This window comes from Thrips palmi, unplaced genomic scaffold (genome assembly GCF_012932325.1).
Source record: "Thrips palmi isolate BJ-2018 unplaced genomic scaffold, TpBJ-2018v1 HiC_scaffold_1, whole genome shotgun sequence".
Classification (NCBI taxonomy): domain Eukaryota; kingdom Metazoa; phylum Arthropoda; class Insecta; order Thysanoptera; family Thripidae; genus Thrips; species Thrips palmi.
Window position 1 is genome coordinate 1,126,250 of NW_023144620.1, and position 16,035 is coordinate 1,142,284.

At 44.6% G+C, this 16,035-nt stretch overlaps 1 protein-coding gene across 3 annotated transcripts in view; it reads left to right on the plus strand.

Annotated features, from left to right (window-relative positions):
* Nucleotides 1–15,291, plus strand: part of LOC117639047 — a 25,918-nt gene extending 10,627 nt beyond the window's left edge. For all 3 annotated transcript variants that reach the window (XM_034374423.1, XM_034374405.1, XM_034374412.1), the window contains 9 exons: nt 2,092–2,348; nt 3,376–3,526; nt 4,177–4,295; nt 4,923–5,162; nt 5,936–6,115; nt 6,817–6,940; nt 7,952–8,257; nt 13,078–13,250; nt 14,983–15,291. In XM_034374423.1, the coding sequence (XP_034230314.1) occupies nt 2,092–2,348; nt 3,376–3,526; nt 4,177–4,295; nt 4,923–5,162; nt 5,936–6,115; nt 6,817–6,940; nt 7,952–8,257; nt 13,078–13,250; nt 14,983–15,117 (1,685 nt within the window). In that variant the 3' untranslated portion in view covers nt 15,118–15,291. The remainder of the gene's footprint in view (nt 1–2,091; nt 2,349–3,375; nt 3,527–4,176; nt 4,296–4,922; nt 5,163–5,935; nt 6,116–6,816; nt 6,941–7,951; nt 8,258–13,077; nt 13,251–14,982) is intronic.
* The last annotated feature ends 744 nt before the right edge of the window (nt 15,292–16,035 follow it).

Genomic DNA, 16,035 nt, shown 5'->3' on the forward strand with positions numbered 1-16,035 from the left:
GGCGAATAAAAATTTTTAGTCGGTCGGTCCCCTTTTTCGAAGATGGAGTGGGTTTTGTTGAATTTAGGCCTATTTAATCGTTTTGAGGGTGTTGCCGGTGACGGGGACCCGATTGCGGCACAGTTTCGGAAATGTCTCGACCAGACCTACCGATAGGGCAAATAAAAATTTTCAGTCGGTCGGTCCCCTTTTTTGAAGATTGAGTGGATTTTGTTAAATTTAGGCCTATTTAATCGTTTTGAGGGCGTTGCCGGTGACGGGGACCAGATTGCGGCACAGTTTTGGAAATGTCGAGACCAGACCTACCGATAGGGCGAATAAAAATTTTTAGTCGGTCGGTCCCCTTTTTCGAAGATGGAGTGGGTTTTGTTGAATTTAGGCCTATTTAATCGTTTTGAGGGTGTTGCCGGTGACGGGGACCCGATTGCGGCACAGTTTTGGAAATGACTCGACCAGACCTACCGATAGGGTGAATAAAAATTTTCAGTCGGTCGGTCCCCTTTTTTGAAGATTGAGTGGATTTTGTTGAATTTAGGCCTATTTTTATCGTTTTGAGGATGTTGCCGGTGACGGAGACCCCATTGTGGCATAGTTTCGGAAATGTCTCGACCAGACCTACCGATAGGGTGAATAAAAATTTTCAGTCGGTCGGTCCCCTTTTTTGAAGATTGAGTGGATTTTGTTGAATTTAGGCCTTTTTTTATCGTTTTGAGGATGTTGCCGGTGACGGAGACCCCATTGTGGCATTGTTTCGGAAATGTCTCGACCAGACCTACCGATGGGGCGAATAAAAATTTTTAGTCGGTCGGTCCCCTTTTTTGAAGATTGAGTGGATTTTGTTAAATTTAGGCCTATTTTATCGTTTTTGAGGATGTTGCCGGTGACAAGAACCCGATTGCGGCACAGTTTCAGAAATGTCTCGACCAGACCTACCGATGGGGCGAATAAAAATTTCTAGTCGGTCGGTCCCTTTTTTTGAAGATTGAGTAGGTTTGCTCGGAAACGGTGAGAAATTTGTTCCCCTTTTTTGTAGATAAAGTAGGTTTTCTCGGAAACGGTGAGGAATTTTCAACTTTTGGGATTTTTCCCAATTTTCCCATAAAATTTGGAATCGAATGGAAAAAACCGCAAGTCTCTACGACCACTCCTTCACCCCAAACATTTCTATGAGTGAGTGAGTCAGTGAGTCAGTGAGTGAGTCAGTCGGATTGGGGCTTTATAGGTTCTTGATGCAAATTGAAATTTTGAAAAACTTTTATGGTTTTGTTGTTAGTGATGATTACTTCAAGAAAAAGTCACCAGAACCCAAATCCGAGGTGTGAAATTTGGGGTCCCGGATGAACTGGCGTGGAATGCCCCCAATGCATGTTCAGTGATTGAAAGCTAGGGCTGTTAAGTCCCGTGCAAAGCTCAGTGATCTAGACAAATGGCAGGTCTAAAATGGATCGTGGAAAGGCTGCATACTCAATTCTTGTGGAATTTTGAATGCACACTTATGCATTGCTGTGTACATTTTATTAAGGAAGATGCATAAAATGTACTAAGTGATGCATAATGTTATACACACCCAACGTTCGCACCTGTGCACGCATATTTAAGCGTATAAGGTGCGCAATTTTGCATTTAAAAAGTCAACAAGAGTTAGTGTACACTGACTGACGTTTGAAATGAGGTACTTCCAACCCAAATATACGTGGTGAAACTGAACCTGTGGTGTCTCATAAGCACAGCAGCTTCAGCTGCGGTGTAGATTCGACCTCACATTCCTGCGTTTGTCTTCAACAAAAAATTGACGAACATTGCCATTTTTGCCACACTATCTGTTTTAATTCACCGCAGTTAAAGTGCGGTCAGGTTCTTACACTTCTCATAAGGGGTGATCATTGACCACTGTTGAGATGTCTGCACGTTTAATACCTTACGAAGTATTTTCAGCATACGTAACACAAACTAATTTACTTTGTGACGAAGTAGTTTCTTTGAGAGCTCATGTATGTTCAAAATACTTCGTTATAACAAACTGCTTTTCTTTGTACGGCCCAAAATAGTTTGTAAGGTTTTCTCAGTGTGCTCTCTTCTCCTGACTTCCAGACGCCGAGTCGGCGCCGTGCACGGTGTGCGGTGCCGCAGGCCGTCCGTGCGGGCGGTGCCGCCTGGACTATTACTGCGGGAAGAAGCACCAGGTGCAGGACTGGGCGCGCCACAAGGTGGGGTGCGGGGCGCTGGAGGTGCGTCAGGACGACGCGCTGGGCCGCCACCTCGTGTTCGCCAAGGACGTCCCCGCCGGCACCGTGGTGCTGCGGGAGCTGCCCCTGCTGGTCGTGCCGCCCCCCTGGAACCCCAGAATGGTGAGTCGCGAGGGGTGAATCACTAGTGTACTCATGTGTACAAATTTGCCCGTACTCAGTGTACTCACAAGTTTTAAAAGGGCGAAATTCTCTAGTTTCTCGACCGAACCAACGTTGATTGCCGTTAAAAACGCTAATTAAAACCTCAAAACGTTTAAAATTGTAAAATTTATAAGTGAAGCAAGGTGTACTCACCTGTACTCTTGTACCCATGTGTACACCAGAACGGTGAGTGATTCACCCCTCGGTGAGTCGAGACCTTGGTTCGGTGTGGAACCTGAGAAAGGCGAGTCGAAACCTTTATTCGGTATGTAACCTTAGAATGGACTATGAACATGGACAATGAAATGCTTCGCGTTGTGAAGCACAATCCTACGTAACACAAACCATTTGTTCATAATACGAAAGAATTCTACAATGCTTCAATTTACTTGGGAGCGCGGTTCGGAAGTATAAAGGAGATGCTTTGTTTACTTTGTAGTGTGAGAGGTGTTAAAGGCACTCTGCACTTATAGGCAGGCATACTGTTGTTCCAAGTGTGACGATAAACTGCTAAAGCTGCAAAATTTTCGTGGCATTATTAGTGCCATGAAGCATGTACTGCAGAAACACTGCTAGAAAGAAGAACAACACAAATATAAAAGCTTATAAAAAAAATCTTTATCAGGAATTTTTTGTACTTTCAAAGTATAACAATTGCTGTACAGAGTTCAATTGAACCGGTACGATTAGTAAAGTGAAGTCCACGCCTCGTTTTACTTTGTGCAATTTTCCCTGTACCTCCTACAATCCCTGTTGTTTTGCTTTTTGGGCGAAATCAGGAGGGAAATGTGGGCGATAACCTATTAAACTTAATGCATTTGTAGTGCGGTTGACCCGTCCGTGTATCTTTTTGTAATTCATTGCTCTTCAGGCCCGCTTACTTGACGAACGACGAACCCATGGGTTGCAAATCAGCACTTCCATCACTGCTAATCGTGTGAAACTTTCCACGTAAGAAATTTGAGTGCACGATTTCCTTCACCAGGTGTTCTGCGTGGGCTGCCTGTCGGACCGCCTGCCGCTGTGGCACCCGCAGTGCCCCCTGTGCGGCTGGCCCGTCTGCAGTCCCAGCTGCAGCCGCCTGCCGCGCCACCAGGCTGAGTGCGCCGCCTTCCAACGCGCCGGCTTCATGTCCGGTGAGTAGCAGTAACCAACCACAGTGGGCCAGGAGACCGGCGCCGGCGGCCGAGGGGCAAACAACTTCGTCAAAATTTGTACACCGTTATTGCAAATTCACGATATTTCAATGTTATTTCAACGTTATTTCAAGGGTAATTCAACGTAATTTCGCGTTAATCCACGTCATTACGCGTTACTTCACTGTTATTTCAACGTTATTTAACCGTTATTTCACGTTATTTCAAAAAAATTAAAAAATTAAGTACACCAAAATTTAAGTTGTTTGCCCCTCGCTGACGGCCCAACCTCAAGATGTGTTGTGAGCTTGAGGGGTGAATCACTAGTGTACTTATGCGTACACACTTTGCCCGTACTCAGTATACTAACAAATTTTAAAAGAGCGAAAATAACTTTGTCCAGGAATCGGTATTGATTTTCGTTTAAAAAACCAAAAAGGCGTCAAATCGTTATCAGTGTACCCAATTTGTGAGTATAAGCAGGTGTACTCACGCACTCCGCACTCATGTGTACACCGAAGCGCTGATTCACCCCTCGTCTGAGCTCCAGAGTCACTAATCAGGTCTCGAACCGAGCGTGTCCCCTTACTATTAAATGGATTCTTCGTTCGGAGAGAGGTATATGAATGAACCCTTACGGTGTGCTGTAGATGTTGTGCTGACGTGGCCGGACAAGGAGAAGGTGTGGACTGCTCTCTCTGCCCTGCGGACCCACCTCGCATCGGAGAAGCAGCCCCTGCTGCTGGAGATGCAGTCCTCGCACAGCGCCGTGAGTACACTCCATGGTTGTGTTCAAATTTTGCGCAACATATTTCAGGTTTCTGCAAACGAAAATAAAATGTACGCCTCCATGCACACTGTTTTTAAGTGTGTGCGTGACAAGCTTACTGTGGAAATCAGTTTGACTTAACTCAGAATGAAAAGGCGATGATCAACCCCATTTTGAGCGAGGCAGATTTCCTAGCGAATTTGCTCACGATTTAGCTCCGACATGGGGAAGTATGTCCAGTTAATCCTGTGGAAAGTTCATTTGGATTAAAATCTGTCGTTATTCGTACAAAATTATTCGTTACATGCAGTGTGAACTTAGGTTCTACTCTCAATAATTTACAAAAGACTTTCTAATTGCTTAAAACACTGCCTCGTACACTGAGAAAACCTAACTAACTTTTTCAGGCCTTTCAAAGAAAAGCATCTTGTTATAACAAAGTATTTTGAGCATACATAAGCTTTCAAAGAAAATACTTTGTAATATACGAATTATTTCTTCTTAAAGTCAAGTAGTTTGTACTATGTATGCTCAAAATACTTCACAAGGTTTTAAGGTTGTACCAAGTTACCTTGTGGTTAAAAGTTCCCTTTGTCGGCGAGTCATAGCAGTGTGGTGGTGCCGCAGGTGCTGCCGTCTGAAGGCGCGCTCCCCACGGTGCTGGGTTTGGTGGACGCGGTGGGCTGGCGATGCACGTTCGGCGCCGACGTGCGTCAAGAGCGGCGCTGGTCGGCCGCCGCCCGCTGGCTGCGCGAGGAGGCAGGCCTGCACTGGATCGCCGAGGAGGACCTGGTGCGCGCCGCGGGCATGAACGACATCAACGGCGTGCAGCTCAACCCCATGAACGCCGTGGAGTCGCTGGTCAAGGTAGGGGCCACAGCGGGCCAGAAGGCTGGTGGAGGCAGTGAAAATTCTCAGCGTGTTTGAGCTCCACACGTTTGAATCCTTACGAAGTACTTTGAGCATACATACACAATACAAACTAATTTACTTCGTCAGAAGTACGAAGAAATAGTTACAAAGAAATAGTTACGTATAGTTCGTAATTCACCAAGTATTTTCTTTGTAAGCTTATGTATGCTTACAATATTTAGCTATAAGAAGCTTCTTTTCTTTGTGACCCACTCTCCGCAATTCTGTTAAGCTCATTGACCTGAATTAGACGAATTCATTTAGTGTCCTCAGCCGTACTTAAACCCACGAAGTACTCCGGATTTAATTCGTACTACGTATTATAGTACGAATTAAATTCACGAAGCGTACTATGTCAATTTAACGGTGGACTTCGTATTCCTCTCCAGCCCCCATGCATTGTGAAAATTGTGGCTATCTCAGTCTAATTCAACTTCATCCAACCGGTTGATCAATTTCTGGTGACGCCCATGCACTCTATTTATGAAGGACAATTGGTGAAAATGTCTTCTATTGGTCATCTATTGGTGGTCATGACTGATGAAAATGTAATTCACCATTTTGTCACAAGAGTTTTAACATATCGTTTTCTGTCTCTCTGGCGTTCCTGGAGTCCATTATCAGCAAGGACTGGGCTGGGAAAAACGATACTTTATAAGCGGACGACCTCCAAAAGAACGACGAATTTTCACCTTGCGCCTAACCACGTCTGTCCGCTCCCCACGCAGGGCAAGATGGGCACCTTCCTCTTCCACGCGCTGTCGCGGGTGCAGCACTGCTGCAACCCCACGGGCCTGCTGCTGTGCCGCGACTCCAAGGCCGCGGACCTCGAACAGCTCCTGGTGACGACGCGAGACGTGAAGGCTGGGGAGCACCTGTCCATAGACTACTTGGACATGGCCTTCCAGGTTCGTCGACGGAACGGAACAGTGCATTCATTGCAAGTACACACCACACGCCTTCAGTGTAATTCGGGGAATGTGACGTCATACTTGATGAAATATTAATTCTGTCTCGTTCCGTTGGATACGGCGTCACATTTGTTGGATTCACTGCAAAGCCGGTGGTAAGTTTGCTTGCCACAAAATTGGCAAGCCGTTTTGAATGCGAAAATTTGGCAAGCTTTGGTCGGAAATCTTAAGAAGCTTGCCGAATTTTGGCAAGCTGGGGGTTACTTCCGGGCCAAGCTTGCCAAGTTTTGGCATTTAATTCGGCTTGCCAATTTAAATTGGCAAGCTTAACACCAGCTTTGCAGTGTTGTTGATCCAAGTTCGAACGTATATGAGACCCTGATTGAGGCCGATTCATAATCATGCGAACGTGACGAAATTCGTATATTTCATCTGACAGTACATCACGTTCTTTGAATGACAGTGTACTGATGCATGCTTGAAAAAGTACACACCCTAAACGTGGAGATATGTAGTTGAAAAATATATTTCAAGTACACATCTCCATGTGTGCGCGCTCCCACAAGAGTCTCGTCAGTTGTCTGATTGCGAGAGTCGTCTTCGTCGCGCACTCATGGCGCTACGCATGGGAGCGAGAGAGACGAATGCGACTCTGGGAATCAGCCTGCAGGTGATGTACAGTGCGCAATCCGTTGCAGGATGCAGTGACGCGGCGCCGTCTGCTGCGGAGAGGCTGGAGCTTCGAGTGTCGATGCGAGCGCTGCGAGGATCCCACCGCGTGTGGCGTCTACATAGGCTCCCCTTGCTGTCCGCAATGCTCTGGTAAGTCACCCTGGCGATGAGGGATCCGTTACTTAACATTTTACTAACATTGCTTTTACTAACTTTGTTGACTTAACACAATTTCCCGAGGGGTTACTCACTGTAAAATCTTGTGTACAATGATTGTGCGAATGTGCAAGATTTCTCGCGTTTTTGCCACACATGTTGCCTACTTCCAGGCGATTTTGCCACCTGAATGTGGAATGTGGTCAAATTTTGTACAACGAATGTGGGAAGCTGTTCCCCCTCGCAATTTCCCCCTTATTTGGAGGGTGTGGACAGTTGCAAGTATTTCCATAATCAAACACGAGAATCTTGATAAATAACTTGCCCCTTTTTTTTGGGAAATTATAAGCCATTGATTATTCTTTTAACGCTTGCGATATCATTATGATGCCCTCACGAGTTGAGTTAAGTGAAGGATCCCTGCTTACGACAATACACATTGTGGTGGAGGACTGGCGCCGGCCGTCGAAATTTTAGACGCGTTTTGAGCTCCAGAGTCTCTACACTGAATTCGAACCAAACGTGTGACCCCACCAATGGACTCCTGGTTCGGAGAGAAATCCATTTGTGGGGCCACATGTTCGGTTCGACTCTCATATTGCTAGTGACTCTGGAGCTCAAAACGCGTCTAAACGTTTGGGTGCCTCGTCTGGTCTTCTGGCCCACCGTGAAACACCAATTGATCTTAAGCTGTTGCGCATTCTTCACTCTCAGCCGTTTACTGACTATTTCTCATTAGCAGACGTATTTCTGTAAGCAACTATAATACTTAGTATTAAGTTCTTAAATACTTAAAAATTTCTTTGTAATTTACTAAGAAAACGGTAATATCAGTACAGTAATTAGCAATTGCTAAGTAATACTGACAAAAAATACTAAGTATTATGGTTGCTTACAGAAATGCGTAAGCCAATGAGAAAAAGTCAGTAAAAGGCTGAGAGTGTTCCTCGTCGCTAAATGATGTGAGTGCAATTGAATCTTGAAACGAAACGCTTCGCCTTGCAGAGCGCGGGGAGCAGCAGCTGATGGTGCCCGAGCTGGCCGGCTGGGACGGCCAGGGCGGCGGCCTGCCCGGCTACCGCTGCCAGGGCTGCGGCCAGACCGCCGAGGTGCCCGACGTGATCGCGGTGGAGGCCGAGCTCATCGAGATGAAGACGGCCATGAGAGGCTTCGGGACCATCTGTCCCCACCTCGACGAGTTGACCTTCCCTCGCGGCCCGCTGCACAAGGACCACCGCCTCAGGCTGCTCTCCGAGCTGTCCGCCACCCTGGTGGCCGTCGTGCAGATGATAGGGAGCGGCATGGGAGAAGGTATGGACGGATTCCCGGAATATTCTTTCACTATTAACCTGTCCACTGTATAAACTTAACTTCAGGCCATTAGGTACCTACCGTAGAACGGGGTAATATGAGACAAATTTCGAGGTTTTATGTGAATTTCCCCCTTTCAATTTCAACTTGAGGTGCTGAGGTGTTCATCACTTGTTCATTGACCCTTTGGCTACACTCCCTCCAAATTTCAGATTTTTAGGTGCAGTAGGGACCTTTCAATAACCTTCGGAATGCCGTCCCATATTTCCCTGCAATGTGGGGTAATATGAGACAAAAGAGAAAAATGGTAAAGAAGTATGGAAAATAAACTCATTTAGGTGGGTTTGGAGCTTTTTAAGTTCTTTTCATTCATTTTAAAGATGATTGGGGATTATAATGAAGGAGAGATAAAATCTGGAGGGAAGAAAAATGGGTGTGTCCAAAAAGAGCTGAAAAATGTCTAAGAAGTCATGAGTTGTGCCTGTCACATGAAAATACTAAACGAAGAGCGTAGATGCCGGTCAGGTAGTAAAACAAATTCGTGTTAAAATCATTATTACTTGAAATTAAGAACAGTGGAGTATGTTTGGCCTTATGTTTCGAACGAAAAGAGGTGTCTCTATTTTCCCTGCAAGGTTACAAAATTGTATTCCATCTGGAACAGGCGGCCCGGGAGTAGACATAACAGAACCAAATTTTGTCCTGATTACGTTGACATGATTGTCTACAGATTTAAACCTCGTTCGGACGAGAACCAGAGTTCCAACCGAGGTTTCTGGGGAGGTTTTTACGAACTTTATAAAACTTGTCAGAATTTAGATGATTTTCGTTTGGTTCTTAATAATCCTGGCGAGTCTCTGATTGCCTTCGTGCGTTTCCCGTGATCTGCTAAGGCCTCCTAGATCACGAAAAAAATTCCCGATGGTCTTCTGAACAACCGCTTGAGAGCAACACGACAAAAACCAAAAAAAGTGCGCTTTGTCTCTATTTTCCTTCATGTCTCATATTACCCCGTTCTACGGTACCTACAAATGCATGAATGTTGTCATCACTCTTAAAAGCCTTCGAAGCATTTGCTTCATAACTTTAAAGAAAAAAAAGGCATTGCACTCTCATTTCAGGAACGTGGCATCACGTTGAAACGAACGTGACAAAGTGTCACGTTCGTTTGAGCATTGTGTCACGTTCGTTTGAATGTGAACGAGCTGATTTTCGGCCAATTCACACCCAAACGAATGTGACACCCCGGGTGGAAGGAACTGAAGTTCTAATTATATCTGGGAATTGCAACTTAACTATTTGTTAGACTGTACGCCACATACTTTCTGTTTATAAAATAACTTAAGTTTTACTGTATTCAATAAGTGTAGCCTATTTGCAGACGAACAGCAGTCAGACTGCAGACTGACCGATGCAGTTTGACTGTAGTTCAACTGTAATTTAACTGGTGAAACTGCAGTCTAACTATAGTTAACTATAGTTGAACTGCAGTCTGTTTACAGGAAAACTGGTAGTTTTTTCGGACAGAGCAGTCTTGTCTGCAGTTTTAATCATGGTTTCATCTCGCCAGTATTACAGAAGCTTTAACTCGAGTTTTATATTGAAGTTAAAATTATTTTCGAGAAGTATTTTCTGAATTTTAGTCACAAGTGTGGATTTGGAAATCACGTTCAAATTTAGTTCTGCAAGCCCCCACTGCCGACCCTGGCCCTACTCCTTCCATGTCCTTTACGTGGTTGTTTGTAATGCTGTGCCATCTCCGCAATGAGAGTGGAACCCGGTTGAAGGCCGGGCGGGCAAGTCGGGTGGACCAGTCCATGCCACTCGACAAGTGCTGTCGGTATTGACTAAAAATTGGAAGGAGCTAGTATTGACTAACATCGCCTTCATACGTTACCACTGCATGTTACCGCAGACTGCCTAGTAAGGTAGGATAGTCTGAAGAACCGAGCGAATCATGCGTGGACCCAACCTAATTGTAGCCCGTAGACGCCATCGAGTGCTAACACGGAATTCCGTTTTTCTCCACTTCAGTGCAATATTCTGATTCAAATTTTTCTCTGACGTCTAAAGCAGATATTTACTGAAGTGGCAGATGGTGTAACTTGCAAAAATAACTTAATTCACTAGCCTAAATAAGAAATCCCGTTTGACAAACACTCACAGCGATCCAAGCGCCACCTAGCGGCAGGTCCTTGAAACCTGGCCTTGCAGCTCGGCGGCTGACAGTAGACCACACGGTGTGGTGGGATGAGGATTTTTCCACAGTTTGCGCACTACCCCGACGCCTAAGAATATCGCAATAATTTTTATGCTCAACGTTAAATTTTGGCTTCACCCCGCCATGCTTAATCTCAGAGAAGAAAAACCATATTGATCGACGTACTGATCCTTGCCTTCCAGTCGTGTCGGTTTTCAATAGCCCCTTTCGCTCGTCGCCGAGTGAAAAACAAAAGTACTCTAAAAGCCCGGAACCAGTAGCGCGCCACCAAGCGGCCGTTATAGCGAACTGACAAAAGCTGAACCCTGATTGGTCCAAGCGTAGGTCCGAACGAAGTTCACTGCATCGGCCGCTAGGTGGCGCGCTAGTAGTCCCTGCAATGTGATTACTTTTGTTCTTCAATCGCTTCCTCATTCCTGACTGCATTGAAAAGGTATACTATAAGTGTAAATTGAAGCGTAATGGTGTCTAGACAATAATCATGCAGATAAAATTACAGATAAAGCGTTGATATACTTGAGTCAAAAGTAGTATTTTAACACACTTTTGAAGTATTGTTTAACTGAGCAATGGTGAGTGTAACATAGCTGTAGATCAAGCTGAAGTTTCGACACTATTTAAGAACTGAACTCTTAACTGGAAAAAAACTGCAGTCAGACTACTATTACGAGTACCACCTGAACAGTACACAAACTTGTAAATAATTACAGAGTTTTTTCACACTTTGACTGCACTGAAGACCGCAGTATGTGCACTGCAGTTTTTCACTGTAGTCGGTACTCAGTTAAAACTAGACTTCCTTCCACCCGGGACAATGCTCAACGTGATGTCACGTTCCTGGAATGAGAGTATGTACAATTGCTTCGTATTACGAAGGGTTTTTGCTTCATACTCTACAAATCGAAGAGCGTACATTGTATGCTCTAACTGGAGCATGCCTGCAAGCACGCTCTAGCCAGCGCATGCCTGCCAAGCTTGCACTTCCTAGTGCATGCACGCCATGTACACGCCTTCTGATGCAGGCAACTCCCTATCCCTTATGCACTACATGCATGCTTCAGTTATCGTGTACATGGCATGTATGCACTAGTAAGTGCATGCTTGGCAGGCATGCGCTAAGTTTTGGGAACATTACATGTCACAATGGGGACATTCTGAAACATGAACAGTTGGAAGTCTAACAAACGAACTGGTATAGTTAGGAAACTACAAAACAAAATGTGTACATTCTTAGCAACATGGGGTTAGGAAGTGGAAGAAAATTTGTTCTCTTATATTTATTGACCAAATATTTAGATCTACTGTAAAAATGACAAGACCCAAAGTTCAGGCATACCAGACGAACAGTAATACTCAATAGGTAACTATCTAAGATTCTAGGTAAGAAGTAATGAATCACAATTTCTATAATTCCCCTCAAATTTAATGACACAATTTACAACTTCACGCTCTTTGAAAAATCAGAGACATTCATCAGATGGGGTAAAAGAGTTGAGAATATTTTAATGAGACTCCTCCCACAACTTCTATCCTACCCTGTAAGCAAAAAATGTCGAATGTCGAAAGATTCGTCTGTACTCTACAAATCAAAGAGTGTACATAGTATGCTCTAACTGGAGCATGCCTGCAAGCACGCTCTAGCTAGCGCATGCCTGCCAAGCATGCACTAACTAGAGCATACATGCCATGTACACGCTTCCTGATGCAGAAAACTCCCTATCCCTTATGCAGTAAATGTATGCTTCAGTTAGCGTGTACATGGCATGTATGCACTAGTTAGTGCATGCCTGGCAGGCATGCGCTAGTTAGAGCGTGCTTGCAGGCATGCTCCAGTTAGAGCGTACCATGTACACTCTTTGATTTGTAGAGTAGGATAGGCAGCCCAGCGGATTTGGACGCCTGAAACGGTTACCGAAAGTTTTTGACAAGGCGCGTTAAATGGCACCGCAAGAAATGCGACCAGATGCCTACCAGATATTTTGTACCACAAAGGTGCACTTTTCCAGCGAATTTTCACCGTTGCACTACTACCACCAAATCACGATCCGCACACCAAACTTCTTACGGATACATCCTATCTGTATTACGGACATTTTTGTGCAATTGCAATTACGGATAGATTTTGCTTGTAATACGGATGAAATCATCCGTATTACAAAGAGTTTTACGTCCGTAACATACAGACGAAAATATCCGTATGGTACGGACGTAAAACTCTTTGTAATACGGATGATTTCATCCGTATTACAAGCAAAATCTATCCGTAATTGCAATTGCACAAAAATGTCCGTAATACAGATAGGACGTATCCGTAAGAAGTTTAGTGTGCACCAAACGTGGCCTAGACCGCACCAAACGTGGTCTAGACCACACCAACTGATGTGGTCAAAATGGCACCCATTTGACCACGCCAGTTGGTGCGGTCTAGACCACGTTTGGTTTTTCAGTGATGCGCTAGCTAGAGCGTGCTTGCAGGCATGCTCCAGGTAGAGCACACAATGCACGCTCGTAGATTTGTGGAGTGCTCATGTCCAAGAGAGTGCAGTGTTCGTCCCTCATCAGTCTGCCCTCCCGTAATTCCTGCTCTGTTCCTCCTTAGCCGACGTCAAGCGGAACGTGGCGCGCGCCGAAAGGATGCTGCACGTGCTGGGCAAGCTGAAGCCAGGCCTCAGCCACCACCGCTGGGCGCTGCTCTTGGTCAAGTTCGACCTCCTCTTCAACAGCCTGAAGACGGGCGGGCCGAGGGGGCCCAACCGAATCCGGGTCATGAAGGTGCGTCGCAACTCACCTGCTGCTTGTTGCCACGTTTTAACCCTCACTTTTCCTTAGTCCTGACTGTTTGGTTACGAGAGCGGTTACGATACCTGTTGGCTTATTGCACATCCCATTCCACTTCCCTCACTTAACGATTAGTGACGTCACATTCGTTAGAATGTGCACTGTGTCACGTTTGTTTGAATTCCATACTCAATCCCATAGCAGACAAAACCCAGTAATGAGTTAGTCCCGTTTGGAACGGGTTCAGACCCGAATGGGTCGCGACCCTCTGGGAATGAGTCGTAGGGTAAGGTTACCAAACATGGATCACTTTTTAGGAATGTCCTGTATTTCAGCTCAAACAAGCGATGATCCAAGTTTTCTTCGATACGCTCCAAGATGACCACAAAGACAACCTCCTCTCAAGAACTGAACATTTTGTAACAATTACTTTGAAATTTACAGGGCTTTGAAATTTCACTGATTTTAGTGATCCATATTTGGGTCTGACCCAAACATGGATTACCCCCCCCCCCCCCCCCCCCTCGCGTTTGGACAGGGGCGTTCCGATAACTCATGGTCATCTAAATTTTGAAAGGGTACTCTCTGAAGGTGCTACGAAAAACTTTTGAGACACTTCTGATGAATGGATCGTCTGTAATAACTAACCTGAAACCAGGCCGTTTTCGGCGAGGGGTGAATCACTAGTGTACTCATGTGTACAAATTTGCCCGTACTCAGTGTACTCTCAAGTTTAATAAGGGTGATATTCTGTACTTTTTCGCTTGATTTGGCGTTGGGTGTCGTTTAAAACGCTAAATAAAGCCTTTGAGCGTTTACAAATGCAAAATTTGTGAGCTAAGCAAGGTGTACTCACCCGTACTCATGTACTCATGTGTACACCAGAACGCTGAGTCATTCACCCCTCGGTTTTCGGCCCTTTTTTCAGAGGCACTTTTTCATTTGCATAATGTAAGGGTAACGGTAGGATTGATTATTTCCCCCCCCCCCCCCACGCGTGATTCTTGTAGTCTAATGTGTAGACCAAATGAAAAACTTCGAAAAAAAATTAATTGGTCGATTGGTTTGGCGGTACGGGCTCGCTCACAAAAATGATCCACGATTGGTACCCCGATCCATGTTCGGCACTTTACCCTAACCCGTTGAGAATGGGTTGTGACCCGTTGGAGAAAAGTCGAGACCCATTTAATATGGGTTGAGACCCATTCGAGATGCTAATTTGACTAAGTTTGACCATTTGGGACGGAGAAAAGGGTAAGCGGAACATATTTTTACACGCGCTATTAATTTCTTCGATCTGAAATCTCCAACTGTTTGTGACTTCAATCCCAATTTTTTTTTATTTGTAGCTGCCTCAAATGATCAAACATGGTCAAATTCGCTTTCTTTGCTGTTACGATTCTTTGAATAGGAGCGCCCAGTAAAAAACTTTTGAATAGGACCCCTCGACATCGCCTTCAGATGAACGTGTCAAATTTGTCATTCTGACGAATATGAAGACTTATTTGTTAAGCCTGTTAAAGCTCGACACGCTTCTAATGTCCGATAAATTTTATTTCTGGTGCACGCACGTACGCGCGTGCACCCGTGCACCACGCAATTTGTCATGCTTAATTACGATTTCGTAGAGGCCAACTTTAAGCTTGCAGAAAACGCGCTATCTTGTCGTCTGCAGTCATTGAGAGGAAGGTTATTTTCGCTCATGTGGTATCGTGCTTCATTACAGGAGAGGTGCCAGGAACTTGAGGCCGTTCTTGTGCAGCTGGAACCGCACTATTTCAGCCCCCCGGAGAAAAAGCACTTGTTCGAAACCTATCAGAAGCCAGCTACTGTTTTCACCAACGCATTGAGTTCTGTCTAAGCCGACCGGACTCCCCTCTTGAATGAAACTTGACGTAAAGTTTTTTTTTTGTTTGATTTTTGCATGTGAACAAATGTTACGCCGCTGAAGAAGATCGTACACTTTTTGTTTTCCCAGGCTTTTTTTGTCTCATCGGTAACAATAAAGCCTTGTAACTTGATAAAGACCCAGGTAGTTTTTGTTTTTCAATGGTTTCAAGCCAGCAGTCTCCATTCACATTGGGGGGGGGGGGGGTTTCTCTTGCTTTTTGGACCACCATCCCAAATCGAGAAGGCATAACTGTTGTAGAAGTTAGGGCTACTAACTAGAAGTACTCGTGATAAAATATAACGAGTAACAGTGGGGCACTGATTGGCTGAGCTTTAAGGCCCTAACGGGCAATTGACTTTCTTCAGTAATAAATCTTTGGTTTAAACAGTTTAAGTAACATTTGATATCACCTTTCGCCCAGCTTATACTACAATATTATCGGTAATAATTAAACAAAAAAGAAACATGACGTGGCTTCATCTCTGCCGCGGAACTTGGAACACAAACGCTGGATTAGTGGGCCATAAAAGCACTGGACCAGACCAAATAGGAAGAAGAAAATAAGATCTTCTTAATGCCATCATAAAAAGATCTTTGAAAAGCTCCATTAGCACAGATTTTACAGTTTCCCTGCAAATTTGCTTTGCTTCATCATTACTTCAAAAACACAACGTATGTTTAAACTGATGCCATTGAAACTGTGTTCTGATTTGACGTTTGATCTCCACCTGAAGTGTTAAGGATATGGGAACTAGTGCTTTGTATTTAAATTTTAGTAATACATATTTTGTAGGTAAAACACATGTATATCCTCCTTTTATAATGTGTTATATGCAATGAAAATTGTGGTAAAAATTGGTTTAGTTTGACATCAATAAAGGTTATGGA